This window comes from Palaemon carinicauda, chromosome 15 (assembly GCF_036898095.1).
Source record: "Palaemon carinicauda isolate YSFRI2023 chromosome 15, ASM3689809v2, whole genome shotgun sequence".
NCBI lineage: Eukaryota > Metazoa > Arthropoda > Malacostraca > Decapoda > Palaemonidae > Palaemon > Palaemon carinicauda.
In genome coordinates, this window is record NC_090739.1 from 37,696,275 (window position 1) to 37,718,774 (window position 22,500).

At 33.9% G+C, this 22,500-nt stretch overlaps 1 protein-coding gene across 7 annotated transcripts in view; it reads right to left on the bottom strand.

Annotated features, from left to right (window-relative positions):
- Positions 1–733: 733 nt before the first annotated feature.
- The window catches only part of ninaC (STKc_myosinIII_N_like and MYSc_Myo21 domain-containing protein ninaC), a 186,670-nt gene continuing 164,903 nt past the window's right edge, over positions 734–22,500 (bottom strand). For 3 of the 7 annotated variants that reach the window (XM_068388291.1, XM_068388292.1, XM_068388290.1), the window contains 9 exons: positions 20,597–20,799; positions 17,510–17,721; positions 16,088–16,295; positions 14,664–14,802; positions 13,618–13,686; positions 12,856–12,933; positions 8,561–8,638; positions 3,717–3,794; positions 734–2,021 (listed from right to left, as the gene is read on the bottom strand). In XM_068388291.1, coding sequence (XP_068244392.1) covers positions 1,896–2,021; positions 3,717–3,794; positions 8,561–8,638; positions 12,856–12,933; positions 13,618–13,686; positions 14,664–14,802; positions 16,088–16,295; positions 17,510–17,721; positions 20,597–20,799 — 1,191 coding nt within the window. In that variant the 3' untranslated portion in view covers positions 734–1,895. The remainder of the gene's footprint in view (positions 2,022–3,716; positions 3,795–8,560; positions 8,639–12,855; positions 12,934–13,617; positions 13,687–14,663; positions 14,803–16,087; positions 16,296–17,509; positions 17,722–20,596; positions 20,800–22,500) is intronic. The other 4 variants (XM_068388294.1, XM_068388293.1, XM_068388295.1 and 1 more) reach the window with 4 other exon arrangements.

Genomic DNA, 22,500 nt, shown 5'->3' on the forward strand with positions numbered 1-22,500 from the left:
AGTCCACCTGCATATATACTGACACTACCCGTACACAAAGCCAGAGATTCAGCCACGAAAGGCTATTTAGTTGCGCAAAACTATATACAGAGATGTGATAGAAGTCACGGGATATACATGCTGTATCGTTGAAAGAAAATATCTGAATGGAATATGTGTTTGTGATAAATTGGAAAGTAAAGCATACGCGAGTACACGAGGGTAAACAGAAAACAAATGAGGGCAAGGAGTAAAGAGACAAAATAAAAACGTCATCGTCGGTGGTAGTACGCTACAAGGACAGCATATGAAATGAATGGTTCTTAACTTTTCAGTTTTCATGTATTTTCCTCAGTAAAATGTGTTAGCAATGGTAGAAATAAGCAATATTAAAATAAATCCCATTAACATATGATCTACCATTGGACAAGGACGATGGTGTTGATTTTATTAACCACACGGTACAATAAAATGGAAGAAAAAATAATTTGCAATGATAGATTACCAACCACTTTATGACTAGAAGATAAGAAATAATGAAAAAAAAATAAAAAGATGTGAAAGTTAAAACAAAGAATTTGAAATTTGTATGTTAAAAAACACCATTCATTTACAGACTCCCTTTCATGAATAGAAAACAAGTATTGAAGTAACTCACATGAAGAAAACGTACATCAGTTACAAAACAATGTGCTTTATCATCATAGCAGGTGTTTCTTTTTAAATAAATATAAAGGTTAAAAAATTCAACTCATAAACTCTTATGACCATATATTAAGTACTTTATATTTCATAATCATTTACAAAGAAACAGCTATAACTGATAATCAGGCAACATTCTTACCTCAGGTTGGTATTATGATCAGTTTACAAAATTAATTCCTAGTTTTTTTTCACAAATGTCTACAAATGGGTAGCTAAAGAAAACGGGAACACGTTATTTCATTTCCTCTTGACGGAATTAAAATCGGATACATATTTTTTGTTTTGCCTTCCATTTTATAATTTCTTAGTCCCGGTAATTTACTTTCTTATTACAAAAAAAGAAGCTTGAAATAATTAAAAACCTAAAACAAATTTCTTTCTTGTTGGAATAAATTATAGTTCACCTTCGAAATAATTCCAACAGCCCCTGTACAACTGGTGCCTTTGTAATGATTTTTTCTCTCAAAAGTGCACAACGCATTGCAATGTATAATGCATACCATACCACTTGAAATATATGAAATAAGTGTATAATATTACCTACATCTACACAAATGGAATATACTAAGCTTGATATAGTCCATACAATAAATTTCAATAAAGGAAAATCTTAATTCGTCTATGAGCAGTAGTATTTATCAACAAAGATAACTTACAATTAGTGAAGTTATGGATAATTTTAACAAAAGCAATTCAGTAATACTGTTGGTTGATATTCTGTAAAAAATATACAATAAGTTTCAAAATGCTTTCAATCTACGATAAACAATATCTTCTACTTTACATAGGTTGAACAAATTGTCCTAGAACTTGGGGTCCAATTCAATTTTTATTCTTTCAAGAGAACTAAATGTACAGAATATTGAAGAATCCTTTACATCTAACATTTAATTTGTTCTCTGTAGCATCATATATAACTGCATTTGTTAGATTTGTATCGATATCAAAGGACAATGTTAGAACCTATAGGCCTACTAATCACAAGAAATTCCCTCTGTAAACAAAATCGATATCAGTAGTGCCAAGACGTTTGCTGTAGCAAACCATAAATACATATATGGCGCCTATATTAGCTTCCTACTGTTTATCTTATCTTTGCGGAACTTCGGTCCTTATAGATATCCTCTACTTCTTTTATTCTGATGTGCAATTATCACCTCTTTTATTTCATTTTGATGCGTCTCTCTTAGGAGATGTTGATCTGCGCCTTCTTACAACATGGCTTCTTCCGTCTCTTCGGTGAACGTTGGAGTCACACTTCCACCACCATTGCGATAATCGTCTCCTTCTCCCCTCTTCATGCTCTGGCGGGAATGACCGGTTTTGCGGAGCATACCCTGAAAATATGTAATTTCGATTACAAAAATATGACAACTAGCTACAAAAGCCCCTTAGGAAAATTAAGTAAATGTTGAGAGTGCATCCTTGAATTGGAGAAAGATCTACTGACCGAATACAGAAATTAGTAAAAATAATAATGCATGAGTAAAGAATTCCTTTTGCTTTCAAAAATAATAGAAATAATCTGTATGTTACCTCACGGAATCCTCTTCTCTGCTTAAACAGTGGATATAAAGGAAGTACAAATAGCCATAGACAGGTATTTTAGGGCCACGTATCATCTATAAGACACAATTATCTGATAAAAACTTCAGAGATATAATTGAACCAAAATGGTTGTTTTCAGAACAGCCATACTACAACCTAAGGTCTGCGTGCGCATACTTGGATGCAAACAAGTATATAGCGCGTTGCATTTATCTGGGAACTTAAACTCTAAAATTGCAATTGCATTCTACAAAGCAAATATATTTAAAAACGTCCGAAAGAAAATGCTCATAGCTGTAGCCTACCATGCTTGAGAAAAATATAAACAAAACACATTAAAATTATATAATATTCCATATATAGTACACTATATTTTTTTAGATATAAAGTTTCATTACTAACAGTTAGAGCCAAAGAAAAACAAAATAATAAAAATAACCGATTTAGCAACTTATAAAGATAAGGATGAACCTCATGTGCAACTATCTCCCCACAACGTTAGCACTTGCAATGTTTACATCGAAGGATCTTTATTAGCTTGTCGAACTGAGCTCCTGGAAGTTAACACACTTTCGCCTCCATTTAGGAGAGATAAGATTGGAGAGAAGAGATAGGAAATGAGAGGAGCGTTGAGAGAAGAGGAGAGATAAGAGAGGAGAGGAGGGTAAGAGAATAGGAGAGATAAGAGGTGAGGAGGAGGAGAGGAAAGAGAAGGGATAGAGAAGTAGAGAGAAAGGAGATTTATTTTACAATGCCTAGTTCTTTCTCTTCTCCTTCATCTTAATTCTTGGAATTTAATACCCCTTTAACCACTCAATCGTCTTCATTTTCTATTTAACATTAACTCTTCAAATGAATCCACAAAGAATCATCCGCACATACACAAACATATATATATATATATATATATATATATATATATATATATATATATATGTATACAACATATAAATACATATACATACATATATATATACATATACATATATATATATATATATATATATATATATATATATATATATATATATATATTCATAATGCATTATAAAGTTTCAACATACTTACAGATAGACTTGTACATACCAGTTAAAATTATACATACAGAAGCAAAAAGCAATGTTAGATGAAAATCATAAATAAAATCGTTGATTCTATCACCTGCTTACTAGTAACATATATAGAAAGCGTTACAAAAGAAAAATAAATTGATTGGATGAGATATCCCTGTTTGCAGAATCTCATGTTGGTACCTATGATTAGTTTAGAAAATTCCAGAAAGCGAAACTATCAAAATATTGTCATTTCACACATAAAAAAAACCTTAAAGTCTAAGCCTACATCTTGGAAAGCGGCTGGAGAAATCTGAAACAAAATAGTGTTGTCCACCTCCAATATCATGTTTCAGTCATTACAGAGCAAGCAGCCAGCATATGAAATTGGCGCGTCATAAAGCGCTTTTATTAATTTCCGAAACGTCAAACCTGAAAATCGGATGGAGTGTCGCCATCCCCGCCATCTCTTAGGGCGAGCTCTTGCAGTTCTTTTACCGCTGGTGAGACCTAAAGGACAATTCTCTCTTTGACACATGAAAGGACAATCGTCTTCAGCATTTTAAGCACAGTATTCTTTTACCCATTTGTTATGTATTTATATATTATGTAATGTAACACAATAAGGCTACATGTATTGAAATCTGATGCAATATCACATTGTATCAGATTTCAGTGATTGTAAATGTTATTAAGTTTAATTATAAGTGATGTAGAGTATGACTAAAAACACAATACTATATTTCATTCATATGTCACTTAATTGTTGTCAAACATTGTAAGATGGAAATCTCAGGAAGTGCTTCGAATCAGGAAGTGAAATTTCTTACATAAATGAGTAAACTTGATTGCTAAATACTTTACATTATTAGTGAAATGTTTCTCCGATAAAGTTCTGATAAAAACCTAAAGTAAGATTGAATTAAATTATCTTACTTAATTATTTATAATATACTACTACATGCGTTGCCTAAAGATTTGATACCTGCGGTCAACCGAAATTTTCAAAAAATGCTTTAGTCTAACGGTCCAAGGGTCCTTAACCTTTTTTCCATGGAAGGGCCACATTGGCATTCCAAATACATAAGAGGGTCGCATGTTTTAATGACTCATTTTCTATTCTATTCAAAACCAGTTATATGGAGTAGACCACTTATTGCTAAGTAGGTTCCAAGAAATAAAATGCATTTAATAGTAGCTTATTTCTATTGTACAAAAAAAAAAAAAAAAAAAAAAAAACAGAATTTGGTTAATTCTGTTAAAGTAGATTAAATGAGAATATTGCTGTTGCATCTTATTTGCAAGTTGAGCAATATCTATTTCAATATTTGTAACAGATAGTCTTAGCATTTGGTGGAGATGCTCATCAGTAAGCCCTGATCTAAGCCTAGATTTGACTAATTTCATTCTAGAAAAAGTTTGCTCACATGTATACTTACTACCAAAAACTGAAAGCATACCAATAGGGAAGTTTCTAAAACATGGAAATTGTTCAGGTAAATCGGAATAAAATTCTAAAAAGGCTATTTTCTTTTTAAGTTGTTTCCAAGGCATATAAATCTATCATTTCCATCTAATAATGCCCTGGAATTTCATCTGGTGACACGCTGAAGGGGTTCTGAAACATTTGAATTTCCTTCATATGATCATAAAAGTCTTGAAATGTATTTGAGAATTCCTCTTTTAGAAGTCTGATTGCTTCGCTGCATTCTTATTTTGGGACAGATGAACTAATTATTTTCTCATTCATTAACCCTTTACAATTAGGAATGTGGACACAGTTGTCTTAATCAAACTGTTACTTCCAAATGCTTTCATTTCTGTAATTATATATGAAAATAGCTTTCCTTTTCATTGCAGTCTTAAGTTCAAATTATTGAGACAGTCAGTTATATCAGATAGCCAAAAGAAAGAAAAAAAAAAGTACTAGTAGTTTGAATCTGAAAATGCTTCCTGTAGCTTCCCGTTTTCTGTAAGAAATGTTTCTATGTCATGACGAAGTGCAAAAAAGACCCAGGGTACTCTTCCTTTGCTAAGCCATCGAACTTCAGTATGGTACAATAAATCACCATACTCAAGAGTTTTCTTCAGATAAAAATGCTTGAAACTGCCGATGATTCAAGCTATGGTGTCTGATCAAATTTACAGACGATACAATAAGCTTCATGACCTCTTCAAATCAAGGACTTTGCTGCATAGTGAATAATGCAATGTAACTTTAGAGGAGGGCCACCATTAGAATTAACAAATCCTACTTCGCTTCTCCCAATGTTTCTTGCTCCATCCATGATTGCACCTTTGAGCTTGTCCCAACTTAATCTAAGGTCTCTTAGTGCTTGTGATACTTCTTGGAAGATATTTTCTGATGTTGTGGTGTCTTTTACAATCAGAAAGTTGCTGTCAACTCCTCTGATGAAAATCAGAATTATACAGTAGTTGCACTCCCGTTTTTAGTATGCTATTTGTTGCAGAGTCAGTTGGAAGTGTTCTTTCTGCAAATTCTTGCAGAATTATGCCTCCGTCTTTCATTAAATGTATATGTTCTTACAATGAAAGCTTTAATTATGTCTCGCGCATGTAGTATAGCTGCATTCCCTTAAACATGTTTCAATTCATAAAATACCTTTTGTTGAGACTCCTTCCACTCCAATTTGTTCAATCGTTCCTTCTAAGTCAGTATTCTGTTAATACAGGAGATAATCTCACTTGTATCTAGACCCTTGGTGACAATCCATCTTGTATTTTTGACAAATCTTATTTGTCTAAGGATATTTTACTACAGCTGACTTGTGTCCCAGGAATTCAACTTTGCTATACTCATCATAACACTTAATAGGTCTGATAGTTAATTTTGCTTCCCTCAATCTCCGGAATAGATAATAGAGTCCCTTGATGTGCTCATCCTATAATGGTGCATCACTTAACACACTATCGACGAAAAGGTCAGTGTTTTTGAGCTTTGGCTAACACTTTCCTCATCTCTGTAGGTTCCCAGGATATTTGCTAGCAAAGTATTCAATTCTCTCCTAAAATCCACCTTGTACTTCATTTGATGAATCACTTCTTTGATTTCATCTAGCCCTCTCCTCTGTAACATCATCTTATTTGCTTCTCTTGGAGACAACTGATATCCACTTCCCCACTTTGGAACAGACAATTCCTGACCTTCTTGTCATAATAATGATTTTGACCTTGTGCATTGTACAAACATTCTCTTGGTAGCCAAATTTCTTCAAGGCGATAATAGTAAGTATTGTGCACTTAAGAATCTGATTTCTTCCTCACACTGCTCTTCCATAGATTTAAATGTTGAAAATTTGGTACTTAACTGTGGCACCTCTTGTTATGCAAAAACTATCACTTGAAAATACTGAACGAAATCCATTGGTATCTTTGGACCCATATTTAACACGGATTTAAGTATGCTATTGATCCTTTTGCCCAGTGTGTTATATGTTGGGTTGTAAGGTGTAGTAAACAGTTACTTTGTGCTCACCACCTTCACTTTTTTTCAGAAGTGAACTGGGTACCTTGATTGGTCAGCATTTTTTCTGAAATCATAACCTACTGAAAACTCTTATAGTGATTTTTTAATGCCTTATTTTCTATCTTTGGTAGTGCCAGAACATCTGGATACCTCATACTAAAATCCCCCATGATCCAAATACACAGGCAGCCACATTTTATAGATCCAGTGCGGTGCTCTGATACGCTCCTGAAGAGCTTCTCCATCAATGGAATCTATCTCAGTTATCCTTTCCAACTTTAACGTAGTCTTCCAACGTAGTTATGTTGACGTCCTTATTTATGGTAGTGGCTACTACCCTATGTTCTCCCACTATTATAGCATTGTTTGATCAATGTTTGAACTTCTTTTGGCCCTTTGTTTTGACTTACAGTCTTTTGTTAATTGCACTTGGCTGTGATATACAAAGGAGCTACCTTCACTCTCGTCAGTCTGCTTCTGTTCAGCTATCATGTAGTCCTTTGGTATTTTTTAGCCCCCACCCATATACTTCTTCATTGGCTTCTCACAATCTATTATGCTCTGCCCTTGAGCGTTTAAGTGATGCTCTGCAAGCTACCTCTATTTCACTAATATCCTGTGGTACTCCCCTCAATAGCATTCATTTCAGTTTTATTAGTATTAATAAACTGTTTTATAATGAGGAAGTTTGCTAATGGTTTAAACTCTACTGAACCCATCAATTTCACTTCATCGGCTGAAATATCTCTGTAGCCTTGCAACAACATCGTATGCTCTTTCACCTTGTTCTGGCCGAGTCTTACAGAATTTCCTCTTAAATCTTTCCACATTTATCATGTACCTTTTCAAAAGTGCCCCCTTAGGTCTTCATAGTTTAAAGTTTCATTTGAAGGTATTTTAGAAAATAAGTAAAGTACAGATCTTCACCAGTCAGTAATGGACTGAGAAATACAGCCTCATCCCTGGCATATTTTGTCTTTGCCAACCCCACCACATCGTCCTACTTCTCAAAGAACCAAGGTAACTTAGACTTTGCAATACCTACAGGATTTTGATTGTTGTTTACATGTTCCACTGGAGGTCAGTAACCATTTTCTTCTTCAAGTTTCAACATTTCCAGTTCATGAGACCTCTGTCTTTGAGACTCTTTGTCTTTCAAATTCTTTCATCGAGGTATCAGTCTCCCATCTTTGCCTTTCAGACTTCTCTCTTGCTTTCTGGCTTAATTTCTTGTCATAAGCTCTTTGTATTTAAGCCTCCTCTCTTCCTTCTTTCGTTTTCAATGATAGTTTTTAGCCCTGTTTCCTTGCTTAAATCAATAAGCTTGACTACCTCCATTTATGCGCTGACAAATACACTAAAAAACTTCTCTGAAATTCTTCTGAAACACTGTCACTTTTAAATCCTGCCAAAACTATCGCAATCTATCACATTATATATATATATATATATATATATATATATATATATATATATATATATATATATATATATATATATATAATGTTGTGATAGATAGCCATGTCACCAAAATATCATGTTTTTGTAATACCTGAGGTTATTTTAGACAATTCCAGAAAGCAAAGAGGACTAACAATGAAAGCATTATCATTTCGAACATAAAAACCCGTCAAGTCTAAGCCTACATCTTGGAAAGCGGCTGGAGAAATATGAAACAAGATAGTGTTGTCCACCTCCAATATCATGTTTCAGTCATTACAGAGCAAGCAGCCAGCATATGAAATTGGCGCGTCATAAAGCGCTTTTATTAATTTCCGAAACGTCAAACCTGAAAATCGGATGGAGTGTCGCCATCCCAGTCGTCTCTTTGGGCGAGCTCTTGCCGTTCGTTTACCGCCGGTGAGACCTAAAGGACAATTCTTTCTTTGACACATGGAAGGACAATCATTTTCAGCATTTTAGGCACATTATTCTTTAAGCGAATTTGCATCCATATGTCACTTAATTGGTGTCAAACATTATAAGATGGGAATCTCAGGAAGTGCTTCGAATCTGGATGTGAAATTTCATGATATAAATGAGTAAATTTTATTGCTGAATATATTAGTAGACATAAGTTTCTCTGATAAAGTTCTAACAAAAATACAATGTACGATTGAATTAAATGATCTTAATTTATGATTTTTTTTATATTCTACTACATGTGTTACCTAAAGATTTCATACCTGCGCATTTTCAAATTATGGTTCAGTCTAACGCAAGTTAAATGGCAAGAGATTAATCTACATCAATAGATAATGGATCAGTATAAATAATGTGAGATAAGATTCGTAAGTGATAGTAGCCAACGGCTTTGTAAAGTCCTATCAAAAACTATCATTATTCATATAAAATCTACGGTATTCATTCCAGTACTTATAATGCAATGTATTACAGAAGGCCAATAAAGTCTTTAGATTTTTACTGATTTTCTAAAATAATTTGTATAACATTATAATCTTGAAAGTACTTATACTGATGTTGCGGACGCTAATACTGCATGTAACTTATTTCTTATTAGAATCTATGAACGACAATACTGGAGATATGTCCTCTTAGGATGCCCAGTTTTATCAGACTCTACAATACACACATGGCTGAAATTTATAACATCATAACAAAGCTTGAATATTTCACCAGAATGCACAACACAATCACAAAGGAAATGGAACTGATTGGAACAAACAAATGTGCTAGCTATATAACAAAAATAGGTATCGGTACAATTCTTATCGTTTTAAATAAAAAATCCTTTGTAAATCTTAAGAAACAAATAAAATACAAAATATATATTTTCACAAAAAAATATCGTATCACATTTGGAATCACCAGGATTCTAGAAATTTTGTTGATTCAAAAACAAAATTATCACATACTTTTCTTTTAACAGCACTTGAGCTAACCGCATAAAATAACAACAATAGATGTAAATTTTGTATCTTCGTGTTCTATTACTTAATACACCATCGACGAAAAGGTCATTGTTCTTGGTTCAGGCAACACCTTCCTGGAATTTGTAGGCTCTCAGGATATTTTCAGTCAAAATCTTCAATGTCTTCAATTTTCTTCAAAATCCATCTTGTAGTTAATATGCCGAACTACTTTTTTACTTCCCCTGTCCCTCTCTTCTGCTACATCAGTTTGTTTGCTTTTCTTGGAAACAGAACTGATATCCTCTTCCCCACTTTGAAATGACAATTCCTGGCCTTTTTTTTTTGTCATAATGATGAGTCTGACTTCCTTGTACTTCGTACAAAAAGTCCCTTGTTAGTTAAATTTCTTCAAGGTGATACTAATAGGAATTACATACTCAAGAAACTGATTTCGTCCTCACACCGCTCTTCCATATAACCATTTACATGGTGAACATTTGGTGCGTAACTTATCCTAATCCATTGGTATCTTTGGGAGCATATTCAACATGGACTTAAGTACACTATTGCTCCTTTTGCATAGTGTCTTTTGCATAGTGTGTTACATGTTTGGTTGTAAGGTGTAGTAAACAGTTACTTTGTGCTCACCACCTTCACTTTTTCATAAGTGAACTTGGTACCTTGATGCTAATGGTTTATTTTCTATCTTTAGTAGTACCAGAACGTATGGATACCTCATAGCAGAATCCCCAGTATCTAAACATATAGGCAGCTACTTTTTAACGTAGAACATAGATCCAGTGTGGTACACTGAATACTTTCTCCATCCATGGAATCTTCCTCAGTGGTAGGCTTCTTTGCAAGTAGAGGCCTTCAGTGTAATCTTTTGGTAATTGTTGAAAGATCTGCAGAATTTGGTGGCAACCAAAACCAATCATGGCTAATGAAAACATACGTTTATTCATTCTACAGAATTCTGTGCTCCAAGATGACCTTCATTAATAGATTCATAGATTGTAACTCCATCATTTAATGCCTGAAAAGCTATGCTATTAAGATTTGTCACTCTTTTCCAGTTGTCATGCCTTGAAAAAAATTGATAGAATATACCGTTGATAGCTTTTAATTTATAAGTTTCTTCACCCTTCGTTCAATATTCTATACCACATTTTGTTTTATCCCACTGCTTGACCAGAATAAGGTAGTTTTGATGGGTTTCCTTTAGCTGCTTTGCTCCTATAAGCAGGATGTTTGAAGCTACAGTCAGTGGCCTGATGCTACATTTCTTTAACTATACTTAGGTTCTGATTATGACTGATGCTGTCTCGGTATTAGCATACTATTCTAAATCTGCCCTTGTGCATTCCTCTTCAGCTTAAATTTTGGCACATGTTTCCGCAGTATTCTCAACCTTTTTAATATTGGCTCTAACATATTCCTCTGGATATGTTATGCCTGGAATATTTATAAGAGCATGAATAAAATTTAGGTTATTTAGGCACATATTGCATGCAGTTCTCCTATGCGGTAAGGTGCATTCACACTAACATTAGCTACTGGATATCTATGAATACTCTTATTAATCAGTGCGCAGACCCATATCCTATTGTAAAATTGATCTTCAGCTAAAAAAATGATTTATGTAATTGCACTTATGAAACTGGTATTTCACTGTATTGTCATCTTCTCATTGCCTACAGAGATTCCACTATCTATTAGACTACGGGGCCCTTTATTATGTTCTATATACAGGGATGCTTCAAACAAAATAGAGATTTTGGCTTCATCTGACACCTGCTGCTTTCAAATTTCAACATAGTCTTTCAAAGTAATTATGTTGATGTCCTTACTTATCATGGTAGTAGTTACCACCCTATGTTCTTCCACTACTGCAACAATGGTTGATTAATGATTCAAGTTTCTTTTGGAACGTTACTTTTGACTTACAGTCATTTGCTAATTGTTCTTTCTTGTGATATACAAAGAAGTTACTTTCACTCTTGTCAGTCTGGTTCTGTTCAGATATCTTGTAGTCCGCTAGTATATTTTTACCCGCCTAGAGTTCTTCATTAGTTTCTCACATTCCATAATGCTCTGCAAACTCCCTCTATTTCACTAATGTCCTGTGGTACTCCTTTCCTCAGGATTACTGTCATTAACAAACCTTTATTGTGACCAAGTTTGCTAAAGGTCTATACTCTTTACTGAACCCATCCATTCCATTTCAATTCATCAGCTGAAATATCTCTGTAGCTTTGCAAACAACCTGGTAAGATCTTTCACTTTGTTCTAGCCTAGTCTTGTTGCAGACTTTCTACCTAAATCTTTTCATAATTATCATGTCCTTTCAAAAGTGCTCTCTTTGGTCTGGCATTGTCTGCAGTTTCCTTTGAGGGTATATAAGAAAAGAATTATAGATCTTTACCTGTCAGTAATGGACTGAGAAAAACAGCCTAATTGGCTCTGTTCAAATCCCACCACATTGTCGTATTTCTCATAAAACCAGGGTTTTGATTGTTGTTTATATGTTTCACTAGAGTTCAGCAACTATTCTCTTCCTCGAGTCTTAACACTCCAGGCTCATAAGAGCTGTCTTTAGGACTCTTCAAGTCTTTCAAATTACTTTATAGAAGTGTAGTCTTCCATCTTTGTCTTCCAGACTTCTCTCTTGCTTCCTGTCATATGCTCTTTGTATTTTAGCCTCCTCTCTCCCTTCTTTAGGTTGTTGGTTTTATTCATGAACCATGTCTTGCCAAGCCTAAAAAAAAATTCTTAATTATAGATTTTAGCCCTACTTTCTTGTCTTAATCAATACACTTTGCTACCTCTATTACTTCTATAATGCATACACTAAAAACCTTACCGAAACACTGTCACTTTTAAATCCTGCCACACGGTCCTCAACCTATAACATATACAATACATATGCTGTGACAGGTAACCATGACACCAGAATATCATGTCTTTGCAATACCTCAGGTTATTTTAGACAATTCCAGAAAGCAAAAAGGACTAACAATGAAAGCATCATCATTTCGCACATAAAAACCCGTCAAGTCTAAGCCTACATCTTGGAAAGCGGCTGGAGAAATCTGAAACAAGATAGTGTTGTTCACATACAATATCATGTTTCAGTCAATACAGAGCAAGCAGCCAGCATATAAAATTGGCGCGTCGTAAAGCGCTTTTATTAATTTCTGAAACGTCAAACCTGAAAATCGGATGGAGTGTAGCCATCTCCGCCGTCTCTTTGGGCGAGATCTTGCAGTTCTTTTACCGCTGGTGATACCTAAAGGACAATTCTCTCTTTGACACATGGAAGGACAATCGTCTTTAGCATTTTAAGTACAGTATTCTTTAAGCGAATTTTCTATCATATGTCACCTAATTGTTGCCAAACATTTCAAGATGGAAATCTCAGGAAGTGTTTCGAATCTGGATGCGAAATAAATGAGTAAATTTAATTGCTAATTACATTTTTAGCTCTCAAGTTTCTGTCTGATAAATATTTATTAAAGTTAAGAAGTAGCACTGATTTAACTTATCATATATTTGACTGACATTTTCAAATTATATTTTACTTTAACCCAAGATAATTGGCCATGGATCTGGAATAATAGATTAAAGAAGACGTAAATGTTCTTAAATTAACAACCGACTTTTCTATAAAAAAAAATGAATCAATTTTCATTGATAAATGATAGCATGTTATCTCTGAATATGTAACCTCTGCATTCTGCGTTTTAAATTTATTTCAGCATTTTAATGTAGATGAGTAATATCCTATTTATCAGCTCTGCAAGTGGTAGTAGTATATTGAGATTTTGGAGAAAAAGTCTAACATAGCCTTCCAAGGCCTGTGTCCGCGAATATCCACTAAACAGTCTCGACTGAGGTAAATGATTCCCAGATTCCAAAAACACTTTGAGATTTCCCTCAAGAAAACGACTTTATAACAAGATAACCGACCAACCTTCCGTGGTTGAACTGGGGAAATACGAGGCTTTGCACCACCTTTATCACCAAACTTTCGTGCCGTATCCTAAAAAAAACTCAACCCTTACTTTAAAACTGCAGTAAAGTATGAATTAGAGTGAAGGAAAACATGTATTTTTGAAATATTAGCAAAATTACTATTATATTGAAGTGCATTTATCCCTGTCGGGTGATGGCTAAAGTCAGTTAATAATTGAAGCTTCGTTTAATAGTAGGAATATTATCATTTCAAATTCTTCGATTAATGAATTTTGACGGCAAAAATAATTTCAGATGCATTCAGAATGAGCTCTACTTGAATAAGAATTTTTATATATCCATCCTGAAAATAAGACGATACTCAATATGCAAAAATTTATTGATCATGTCACCTATTAAAAAAACAATTATAAAAGAAATACTTCAGTTAATTCTATCCTTTATGCCAATTCTGAATATAAAAGGATAAATTACTAATCATTCTGTTAACCAAGGGGGTTGGATACGAATAAAAATAAAATGAGAACTGAGCTTAAAAGTAAGTGTACATATATGAAGAGAATTTTGGTAAATAGATAACCATACATGTAAAATATAACCTGAAAAAGGGGTTTATACACGTAGTTAAACTAAGAGGTTTATTTATAAATGAAGATATTAAGGGAGTTTTATAAAAGAGGGCGTAAAAACTACTGTACTTGTGTTCTTGGGTGGAAAACCACGATGGTTGGGATAAAAAGTAAATTACAAAAGGGTTCTTATAAAATTGAACTTATAGAACAAACTAAATGGAAAGAAATGAAAATATATTAAAAAGACAAGATGTTTGAAAATTACTTTGTGCATTAAGATAAACTACGAAAAAAGCTTACTTACAAAAGAGAATTCTAAACATTTATATTATACAATTTGGACAAACGTCGAAGAAAGTGAACCAATAAAAGGAAAATGTAGAAATATACAGTACTTCTCAGATCTTTACGATAGATTACTCATTTGTGCAATCAAACTAAATTGAGAGGACGAATTTAAAGTCCTACAGACCTGGAAATTGAATGACCCTTCATCTGAAGCAGCTCCGGCTGCTCTGGCTTCCATTTCGAGAATCGCAGACCGATTTGTCTTTCGTAAATGCTTACGGAAGTCGTGAGTCCCTTGAGACTCATCATCGTAGTTATTGTCACTGCAAAAGGGAACAAATTGGATATTTCAAATGAATCTAAAGAGACATCACCTTTTGTGGCTGGAATCTAAAGCCACATTTTGTTTATATATGTCTCTATACATTATCCCGCTATCACCATTAATAAATGTTCTCTCCACTGAAAAGGGGAATTAATGAGTTTGAAAAAAAGGAGGTAAATAGTTTTGTTCTACAGTTTAACAGAGCAAGGGGCCTGTCAAAAATAGCATACACTGTTACTCAGATTAGGACAGTTATGTTTGGCACATGCTAAGGAAAGTGTATAACACAGTTTTCAAACTTTAGCATTTGAATGAGCGAAACAAGGGATGGTCAGAAAAAAAAAAATATTAAAGGAAACCATATCAAATATGAAAAAGAACAAAGGGCAACATGTTCCTGACTATAGTATTGAAAACCTTGCATAAATCTTGTATGATAAAATTATTTTCTACGGTTATTCATCAACCCTTTCCAACCAGAGCTGAAAATTAAGAATTCACCAAACAGTTTATATCGTACTGTTCACTATTCTGATGCTTAGAACGACGCTGCCTGTAGTTTTGGTAATACCTCAGTTCATAGTTCCCACAGGATATGTCAACTCTTGCCATTTAACCTCCTTGCCTCTTGCTTGGAATAGTCTATCTATTAACTTTTGCATCTGAATCCATTGCCCTTTAGCATCTCTAACAAACTGGGTCTTTTGCTTTTATAACATTTAAACAGTTATTTCAATCTTAGACCTGACCTTCGACCTCATATATGACCATTTGATATATTTCCATTATCACTTTTAAGGAAAATTATTGGAAGCTGAAAGAGGGATTATGGGTGAATGTAAAGAATTTTGGCAATTACGCCCAGAACTAGGGCCTGGGAGGCTATTCAGCATAGTTATGCAACTGGGAGAAATCACTATAAAGTTGAAGTTATAAGATAAGTTAAAAAGTTATCTCTGGGGACAGAGATAAAGTAGAATGTTTATAAAGTAGCATATTCTGCACAGACGTTAAGTCTGCTTAATATGCAAAGCATATGTCATGCGTATATCCTAACATAGAAGTCATCAAAGAGCTCAAATGATTCCTACGCATCTCAAGCATGTAAAAACCTGACCCAAATGGAACTTTAACTACTCTGTAGCTCTGGAATGTTGCGTTTCCCTGTTTCCAAGAGACAAATTTACTTAAACATTGTAGGATAAACCCATTGATATGACTAATTATCTTTATTTAGATATACTAAATCTTAAAAGATACAATTACAAGCGGTCATAACCAACCTGTAACCGTTGTGTCTGTCATTCCAGGAGTTGACCACTACAGGCGTCTTTGGGGCTGTAGGTTTCAGGTAGGACTGAGTAGGAGGAACGTAGCTCGATTTGGCGCCAGCAAACTTGTTGTAAGTTGGGGCTACACGAGGCGTACTACTTCCAGCAAATCTGTTATACGAGCTGGCTCCTGTGGCAGGTTCGCTGTAACTGTAATCCGCTGTAATCATGAAGAAAAAAATACACTGTTATATATCATCTGGTGATTTAAGAGAATTTGATGACTAATGGCGCATAGAGAGGACAGGAAATAACATAGAAGTTATTTTGGTTGATTGTCGTTATCTAATATTTCCTTTTCTTATCTAAAATTAGGTCAAGGAAGCCCCCGACTGCCTGGTTTCATAAGCCCCTAATCAAGTTTTGTGTAAGGTTATTGTCTGGTAAACAAAGTTAGAAATCTCCAGAAAAGGAAAATAAAAAATTAGAGGACATATTTGACTGAAAAGGACGAACCTAAGCATAAATTCAAACAATATGAAAAAGCTTACTTTAAAGAATTTGATATAAATACTTGCTATGCAGGAACTTGTATAATTCAATATATGTATTTTTTTTTCAATTATAAAGTTAACACGAGATAATACATTCATATCTTTCTGTGAAAATTGCTTATACTGTGCTTCCACCTGTATTTTTTTTCTTTTATGTTAAAAAATACTTTCAAGAAAACATAAGTGAAAACATCAGATTATTCACAAATTGTTAAAGACCCATTTCATTAAATTGCTTGACCTACAGTCATGGATATTTTAATAAATTCATATCATATTATTTTGTGCATACAAATACCATTTAGAAATTGAAGTCAAGGACAATAAAACATCCAATCAATTATATTTTTTTTCCTAGAAACACTTCTTATTCATTTAAACAAAGACAACACTAACACATGGAAAGGTTTTAAAGGTCACTTATCAGTGCCACAAATGTCTGAAATAGGAATTTTACGCTAATGATTTTTGGCCTCCATTAACGAGGTTACACGGATGTCATATATCTAACTGCATGTCTTTTTCTGATCAAAATGGTATTTGATAACTTTTTTTATCTATTTTTTTATCTTTATTTTTTTTTTCTTAAGGGGGGTTGGCTGTGTGTGGCTATGACCTAAATTAGTTATCATAATCTTGACAATGAAAATCTTGTAATACATTGTTAACTTTCCAGTAACACCACTAAGATCCACAGATTAATACTCTATGGATATTAATTTCCCACAAGTTCTGAGACAGTATGTCATGGGACACCAAGACTGGTAATTTTACTATTTTCCTTATCACTTAGGTAAAACACCCAGTCATTTCTCTCTAGCTTCATAGACCATGATCACTCAAAAATATCAAAGAAAGTATACTGCATCCCAACACTAACCTTGAGGGCCCCCTTGGCTGAACATGGCTGTTCTTGACCGCACATCCATAGGAGTGTACGCAGTATCTCTAGCCCCTACAACTCCTCCTCCTCCTCCTCCTCCAGCCTTCGCTGATACAGACGGATCATCGAGACCCATGTTGGCGGCGCGCGTAGCAGCCGCTCGGGATTTGAAGGGGGCCTCCCAGTCGTCATCCTGCTGTCGGCCTTTCCTGAAATTATTGAAAAAAATAAAGAGGTTAAACAGCATATTCAGGCAAGGGAAGTGTGCGTGCACATGCTATGTAGATTTATATGTAGATACTTGAAATTATATGAAGAAATTTCCTCAGAAAAGAGAGGATTCCAGTCTTGAAAGAAAAAGCAGAAAGGTAACTGCCATATTCATCGTTTGAATGCCGAAGCATGTCTGAAGGCTCATTAGTAGTACATCCACCTCCCATACACACTAAGCCATTTACCTACACTTTCATGCACTTTTGGACTTCCTAGATTTTAAGGCCTTTCCTTTCTATCTAAGCCTTTCTAAGCCTTCATTTCCTCTTACATACCAACACTTCAATAATTATTCACTTTTTTCCATAATTTCTTGTAGAACATTCTTCACAAATGACCAAAATCACATCAAAATACTCTTTTTCAAATACACTAACTTTTTCTTTTACCAATTTTCATATATCTCTACATTTTCACCCAGTCAATTCTAGCATACCATATACTATGCAAACAGATCAATTCATCAGTCCCAGCCCTTCTTTTATTCACATTCAAAATCAGTACATCACTTTTATAAAAGAGAGTTGACTTAACATTTCCTCCACACATTCTTGATTTGACTTCAACAGACAATTAAATTCTCCTCCCAATCTTTTGCACACACCCTGCTACCTTTCTTGCTTCTTTTTCTTCTGTGACCTAACTCTTCTCTCATCTTACCCACGTCTTTTATACTGCTACATACTTACACGAATTATCCACTTTATTCTGTCACCCATCCATATTAACATTCACTGCTCCATTTTCCATGTTTCCATTTCGTCTTTTTCAAAATTATTCTCTTTTCTCCCCTTGCAAACACTTTTAATTTTTCTCAGATTCTGCCGTTTCTCCTCACTGACCCCAGTCAGCACAATATTATCTGCAAAGCATCACTCTTCTTTAAAACCATTTACAACTTTGGGCCTGAATTCACTGACCTTTCCTGACCTCTCACATCACTCCATCCATAAAGATATTGGATTATCAGCTTATACAAAACAACTTTTGCCTCAAACCAAATCAGTCCATATTCTACCTATTTACTTTAACAAAAATTTTGTTAATCAGTCTCAACAACCAATCTTCGTAATCATACATTTCAACACTTTATTCACAAAGTTTCTTCATAACTTCACGTAACTTTTTCCCTTTCTAAAAAACTTTACGTATAGCTGCTTCATAACGTTCGTGTTCTACATACCCTCCTTATTTAACCTAAAAATGTTCTTCCCTTATTAGTTCTTCAAGTTCCATCATTTGTTTACTTTAGTTTATCAATCAAATTACACACAATTATGCTCTTATAATTTTTACAGTCGTTACTTTCCAAGTTCATTCGAATATAACTTTTGGTTTTGAGAATATGGTTTATTGATTTGTTTCAAATTCCAACCTAAAGTTTTGTAACCAATTATCAACAAAATACAAGGGCTGCTTAGTGCTTCAGTTCATACTCAATGCCTCTTAAAACTTGTCAATTTTGGCCATTTCCAGATTACCGTAGATGTGTACACACGTTGCCATAGATATGAACAAGTGGATGAAATTTTAATACCTCTTAATTGTAATCATAGTATGTCGAATCAGTAAATTTCTAATAATATATCTCTCTATGATAAAGACTGAAATTTAGAAATATCTTAAGATATATCCAAGCGAGTGGCTGCAATTATCAAGACTATTGATATATTGGGATTAATATTTCACCCTTTTCACTCACGTAAAGCATTCCATAGCTACAATATGGCAAGGTCAGTGGAATTATGAATCTGATGGTAACAAATTACAAGAAATAAAGCCAGTTGTTTCTTTATGGAAGTCATCATTGCAAAGAGAAAGAAAGACGTAAGTCATTTTAATCAGATTGCGCATAAGTCACACAAAACTTACATATACGTATTTGATGTGCAGAGAAAGTGAAGCAGTACCCATGTGCAGTGAGTATGACTATTTTAACCCTAAAACATATTTTCAATAATTTAGTTTTAAAAGAGAAAGACTTATGTTTTAATGAGAAATATTTTATTGACCTTTTATCAGGCTCTGAGCATTTTTCTGTTTTTATGATTATAAGTTTTTAAAGTAACATAGGTTTTATAGGCAAGATTTAGATTTCTGTTTATCACAGATTTATACCTCATAATTTATTTACTTTTTATCCATTATATTTACTATATATTTTTATTCATTATATTCAATATATATTCTATCTTATTTATTTATATAACATTGATATAAAAAAAAAAAAAAAGAATATTTTTCCCGATGTTAATCGGCCCAGCTCTGTAAGAGTCGAGCTTGACTTATTGGCCTGGTTAAACTCCCCATTTGATAACAATAATAATCTACTCGTGCTAGCTCGAGATAGGAGACCCAATGAAAAATATACGAGTTATTCCTGCATAATATCAAGATATTTCCTTTCTATCAGATGGTAAAAAAAAAAAAAAAAAAAAAAAAAACTCAATGAAGAGACTAACTAAAGTAAAAGGCTTATGATATTTTGTGAACAATTTCTGCCGTTCAGCGAACTACAGATTAGAACATAAAAGATTTCATAAACATATTAAGGTCACTTCTGTTACTATTTATCAAATTATAGTGTTCTCATTTGAGTAAAGAAATTATGCTTGTGGAAATCACTTATAACAGACTAGAATGTTCGGAAAATAGATGGAAATTGGTAAAATTACCAAACCAATTCAATCTTGAGGTAAACCAACTATCCATTACCATTGGATTTTACTGTTATGAAAATATTTCATGCGGCATCGGCGTAGAAATCTGGAGATACATAAACCTAATGACTAAACACACTGATGCACTTACTTGGCTCTGCTCGGGTCGCATAGGAAGGTGGTATCGAAGTATGCCGTGATCATGTGGTCGAGGGCCAGTTTCGGCACAGGAGGAGGGGCTCGAATCATGATGGTCTTGTGAGCGCCCACTACCTCGTTGCGAACTTGGGAGAGGTTCGCTGTGAAATTGAGCCTCTGCATTTTCGATTGGAGTTCTTGGCTGTACAGATGAACCTGTGAATAAATGGAATTGATAAAGAGATCATTTGGTTATTTATATCTCTTTCGTGGTGAGGATTACTTGGGATAAACCTCAGATGGGATGTTGGAAAATGAAAAAATAAAAATATGAAATTATTATGAATAAGTATCAATAGCTACGTCTCAACACACAAACTGCAAAACTGAAGATAGTGAGACATTCAACTAATAAGAGTTTTGGTTTCATAAGAAAGATATCACAGAAAACCAATAAGTATTCTAAATTCAAAGAACACTGAACTACTGAACCTGCATACTACACATTATGCATTTATGGGCAGGCGTGGTCTGTGTGGATGAATAGAAAAAAGTTTAAATATGTATATATTAGAAAAAAAAACCAATTCAATTCGGTATCGATGACCTATGGTGTAATGATACCTATTTGACATACAAATGACAACATTAATGATTAATCTGCCTCATTTATTTATACTGTTCCAAGCTGAGAGACACTAATAAAAGATATGGCCCATAGACTCGCGAAGTTGGAAAAAGGATTCACGTTATTTCTTTTAGAGAAAAGTACACGTTCGCCTAAAATAAATCTGATTTCTACTATACTGTACAGTTCACTGTTTAAAAATATGTTAGTCTATCTAACAACAAAGGCAAACAATGAACTATAATTCATATTCTTATTTTCTTTTTTTTTCAACAATGTTCTTTAACGATTGAGGGTAGTATTCAAGTCATAATACGCATTTAAGTCTAAACTAATCTTCCAAGTCAGGCCAGTTATCCAGAGCAATTTTTTTTTACCTCTAGTATCTTTATTTCATCCAATGAATCATTCATATAGAATTTCAAACGAGGAAGTTTTGGGTTAATCTTGTTACAAACTTGTTACCTTAAATTTCACCGGTATTTCGTTTTTTTTTTTTTTTTTTTTTATTTTTTTATTTGACTAAATACCATTGTCACTGTTCATTCATCGATACACTCATACTAAAATGGAGATACCTTAACTAAGTGAAAAGGTTTGTGTTTCACCGTGATCAGTAAAGCTGTACTAGTCAGGGCCACCAATACTAGGTTGGTTTGCTGTGAGCGATCAGACTATAGTCTCACCATCACCAATCCGCAGTGGCTAGCGTGGTGATGAAAGGGCCAAATCCCAGACATGACTAAGGACATTGAGGCTTTTGTCCTGCATTGGGCTAGAAACAGATGCATTTGTTGTTGCCGTTTGTTTTCTAATGGCTGCATAGAGTCTAGAACAGGAGACCTGTCTGCATGACACCCTAGTTTCAACTCCATGTTTTCTTTTGTCTCAAAACTTTTATCTAACAAATCTTATAGTGCATTATTATACGTTATTCTGTTAACTGATATAATGACATTTTCTTAACAAACACAGTCCTTCCGAACAACATTTCCGTTTCTCTTCGTAAAGTAACATAATGTCCTAAAAAGCATAATTATTATCTAAGGGGAATTCACCAAAAATAAACTCATTACCTCTATCACTTTCTTAACAATATCAATTTTCCTAACTTTATCCATTCCTCAGACATCATTATCAAAATGAACATATTACAATAAAAAATATAATGTGCTTTTTATTCCGGTAACTTGACTCAAATGCTGTTTTCCAAAATTATACCTCTGGGAATTTACAATAGGGTCAGCCTACAATTGTGCAAGATACAAAATCAAATTTGCATTTGTTGT